The 3996-nt window shown below is 49.5% G+C and overlaps 1 protein-coding gene across 2 annotated transcripts in view; it reads right to left on the bottom strand.

Annotated features, from left to right (window-relative positions):
- onecut2.S (one cut homeobox 2 S homeolog) overlaps positions 1 to 2075 on the bottom strand; it is a 36479-nt gene extending 34404 nt beyond the window's left edge. For both annotated transcript variants that reach the window (XM_018244554.2, XM_018244553.2), the window contains exon 1: positions 662 to 2075. In XM_018244554.2, coding sequence (XP_018100043.1) covers positions 662 to 1766 — 1105 coding nt within the window. In that variant the 5' untranslated portion in view covers positions 1767 to 2075. The remainder of the gene's footprint in view (positions 1 to 661) is intronic.
- Positions 2076 to 3996: the final 1921 nt, after the last annotated feature.

Consider the following 3996-nt stretch of genomic DNA (forward strand, 5'->3'; position numbering starts at 1 on the left):
CTCATGTTCCCTGGCTGGCTGCCCCCTCGTGTTATTTAGAAGCAGCAAAAAAAAACGTCATGATAATAAAAATGTTATTGGGAAAAAAAACTGCAGTTCTTGCACATGTTGGAAAATATGAAAACGACTTTGCTTTGAGATGACTTCATGAGCCCTTGTAATTCCAGAACAATAGAACAAATTCAGCTTTTGACCACTAGAGGGAGGACATCACTTCACAAAACCAACAGTATCCCCCCCTATCAATCAATAACTTGCTCAGTAATTTTATCAGGGGTCTGCAAGGCAAAAACTCACACTAAAAGTGAACTCCAGAGCTTTCTTTAAAATAGGAGGCAACAAATAACAGATACTACTGCACGTAAGCACAAAACCCAGAATAAATAGTGCACAGAAATCAGGGACCAGGTCCAACCTTCTAAACTCACAACAGAGACATGAAATAAAACCCAAATTAACCAGTTTAGCAGTAAAGTAGTCATCATATCCACTACATTCGCTGATACTTATCTTTTGTTGGTTTCCTAATTAATAGCAACAAGCTGCACTTAATGGCAGCCACAGTGTATTCCCATTGAGTAGGACAAGTTGGGGGTCTCCAGTGATGGTTTGTAAGCAAGTGGGACGATTTAATGAGACTGGGGGAGATTCTCTGACTCACCTGCAAGCCGAAGAGCTGACATTCTTTGGAACTCGGGTTCTTGCAGCCATTTCCACATCCTCCTGAAGGTCTCCCTGCCAGATTTGAGTTTACTCCAAGGTTTGGGGTTCCTCAGCAGGTCAGAGAGAGTCCCCTGGGAGCGGCACAGTACCCGTTGGGCAAAGATCGCCTGTGGGATGCTGTATCGCTTGAGCTCGGCAGTGATCCTTTGGGCAACTTCTTTGGTATTAATTTCTTCCAACTGGCCAGAGCTGTTGATCTGACAGCCAGAGGAGGAAGAGGGTGGCCTATCACAGCTGGAGGCTAACACTGGCCCATGGGACTGAGCATGACCTGGGTGACTGGGGTGGTGCATCCCGTTGAGGTGGGACATCATGGCAGAAGGTGGGGTGCCAAGACCCCTAGAGAGGTGCTGATCCCCTCTTGCCAACATGGTGTGGGCATCAAAGTTTGGGCTGAGCATTTTGTCATGAGCAGGGGGTCCATAGTTATGGAGGCTTTGGTGGGTGTTGTGGATGGAGCCCAAACCGTTCCCCAGAGGGGACAAGCTCTGGCCCATGGCCGTCATGTCCTTGTAGGGGCTGTAGAGATTGTTCATGGCTGGTAAACCCCTCTCATCCCTCATCAGGGTGAAACTACCACTCACATTGCCAGTCAGGCGCTGGTGGTGATGATGAGGGTGATGAGGATGATGATGGTGGTGGAATTTGTCGGACACAGTAGAGATGGGTGGAAGAGATTGGAGTGGAGTTAAGGTGGTGTAGGTGCTGCTCATGCCCATGCCCGGGGGAGAGGAGTCACAGGACATGCCCATGGTATGGTGGAGAGGGATGGACAACTCAGGCCGGTACTCGCCAGACCCGTCAAGGATGGAAGCCATACTGGAGACCATGGCGGATCTGGAGGATGGAGGGGTCAGGTCCTGGTGGAGCCTCAGAGATGTAACGCTCCTGTGATGGTGAGGGCTGTGGCTAGTGATCAGCTCGTGCTCATGGCTCGTCCCACCGTGTAAACTGGCCAGACTGTCCATTGTCATCTCCGGATTCATGGCGCAGGCACCCAGCTCTTTGGTGAGGCATCTAAAGGCGTTGTACGAAGTCTTCATTCACTCTTACTCCTCATTCACTCCTCATTTACTCCTCATTCAGTCCATGTGCGGGAGACTGGGGGCAGGTGAGAAGCTGCAGGATTTAAGGCCTCTGGGTGTCTGACAGGGGGTGAGTGGGTGTCTGACAGGGGGTGAGTGAGGGTGAGTGGGTGTGAGGGTGAGTGCTGAGTGCGTGTCTGGGGGCAGGGGGTGTGAGTGGATGTTCTGATCACCGATCCCTAGTGCTGCTGCTTCTCCTCTCCATGTCCGACCCCTCTACTCCTCTGGCGTCTTCTGCTCATGAACACGGAGCTGTCCAGAATGGGATTTGCTGAACGCGCAGCCTAACTCGCTCTCCAGGAGAAGGGGAGGCGGTCGCACGGGGCTTGGCAGACAGACGCAGCAGCCAGTCGCAACTGTCAGATGTCCGGTGACAGTTGGCAGTGAGAGCCCAGCAGCCAATCAGGGGCAGCGAGGCGGGGTTGATACAGTTAAGTTTGGTTTGAGCTTCTCCCTACTCACATTGCTCCAGTGTTTGCAGCAACGATTGGGGGGGATAAACCCAAGAATGAATTAGTCTTTATGATTGTGCGACAAAGTGGCCCCGATTTATATACTAATTGATATACTACTGAGCCAAAGCTGCATGTGGGGGGAATTGCTATGACAGTGTGTGTGTCTGTGAGACATTGTTGCAGAGAGAGATTTGTTGCGATTGTCCAGTGTATCCGGTGCCCTTTGTCACCATTGTATGAATATACCGGGCGGAGAATTGATTTAAATGCGTCTATTAGCGCCCAGTCGTTATTAGTATCAGTGGGTTAAAAAATAAATGAGGGGCCCCTTCATTAAGCCACAAATGATATGACTTCTAAAGCTTAATATGTCTCCCTCCAACTGTGGCTGCTGAGCAGTAGCAATCAGGATCCCTGCAGGGGATGCTGGGAAATGTAGTCCAGATACCAGGGGAGTCAGGGAGAGTCGCAGGTTTAGCTTCTGCAGATCAATTGGAAGCTCAGACAACACCTCGCTCTGCTCAGAGGGTCACATTATACAAATGACAAACAAATTAGCGGCCGAAACGTTTGTTCCTATAGATAAAGGGTCTGGCAGAGCCGCACAGTCAGGTGGGAATGGGGAGTTTAGCACAAGAAAGGGCCGGGGAGTCGCAAGGAAAATAGGGACAGGTTGTTATTAAAGGGACAGAGCCTTGAGGAGCAGCTCGGGGTCCTTGTGATGAGCAAGGTTTGGGCGGCTGAGGTTGCGCAGATGTTCCCTTTGTTTAAAGGGCCAGTAATTAAACACACGGAGGACATAAGTCTGAAAAGCGTGACCTATTTTCTTCTGATCAGTTGTCAGAGGAAGAGCAGGGGGTCTCCTTAAGAACAGCCCCCCACCACTTCCAGCTGTTAGAGAAAACTTGCAGAAGGAACAAGGAAAGTAGCAAATGTGTCTTGTTTGGCCCTTGTGTCCCCCCCCCCCCAACAATCTCTGACTCCCACTGGTTATTTGTCAGCCCCTTCACCGCTCTCCAGGGGGGTCTCTGCAATCCCATTTGTTATCATTAGGGGTCCCATATAGAGCTGCTGTTTGGAATAGTGGATATTACACACCCACTTCTACATACACACTCATGCACTCACACACTCACTCCTACATACACACACACACTCTCCTATATACACACTCATGCACTCACACACTCTCTCCTACGCTACATACACACTAACACACTCCCTTACACACTCAGTCTCTCCTATATACACACACACACTTCTACATACACACTCACACACTCCCTTACACACACACTCTCTCCTATATACACACTCATGCACTCACACACTCTCTCCTACGCTACATACACACTAACACACTCCCTTACACACTCAGTCTCTCCTATATACACACACACACTTCTACATACACACTCACACACTCCCTTACACACACACTCTCTCCTATATACACACTCATGCACTCACACACTCTCTCCTACGCTACATACACACTAACACACTCCCTTACACACTCAGTCTCTCCTATATACACACACACACTTCTACATACACACTCACACACTCCCTTACACACTCAGTCTCTCCTATATACACACTCATGCACACTCTCACACTCACACACTCCCTTACACACACTCTCTCCTATATACACACTCATGCACACTCACACACTCCCTTACACACACACTCTCTCCTACATACACACTAACACACTCCCTTACACACTC

This window comes from Xenopus laevis, chromosome 1S (genome assembly GCF_017654675.1).
Source record: "Xenopus laevis strain J_2021 chromosome 1S, Xenopus_laevis_v10.1, whole genome shotgun sequence".
NCBI lineage: Eukaryota > Metazoa > Chordata > Amphibia > Anura > Pipidae > Xenopus > Xenopus laevis.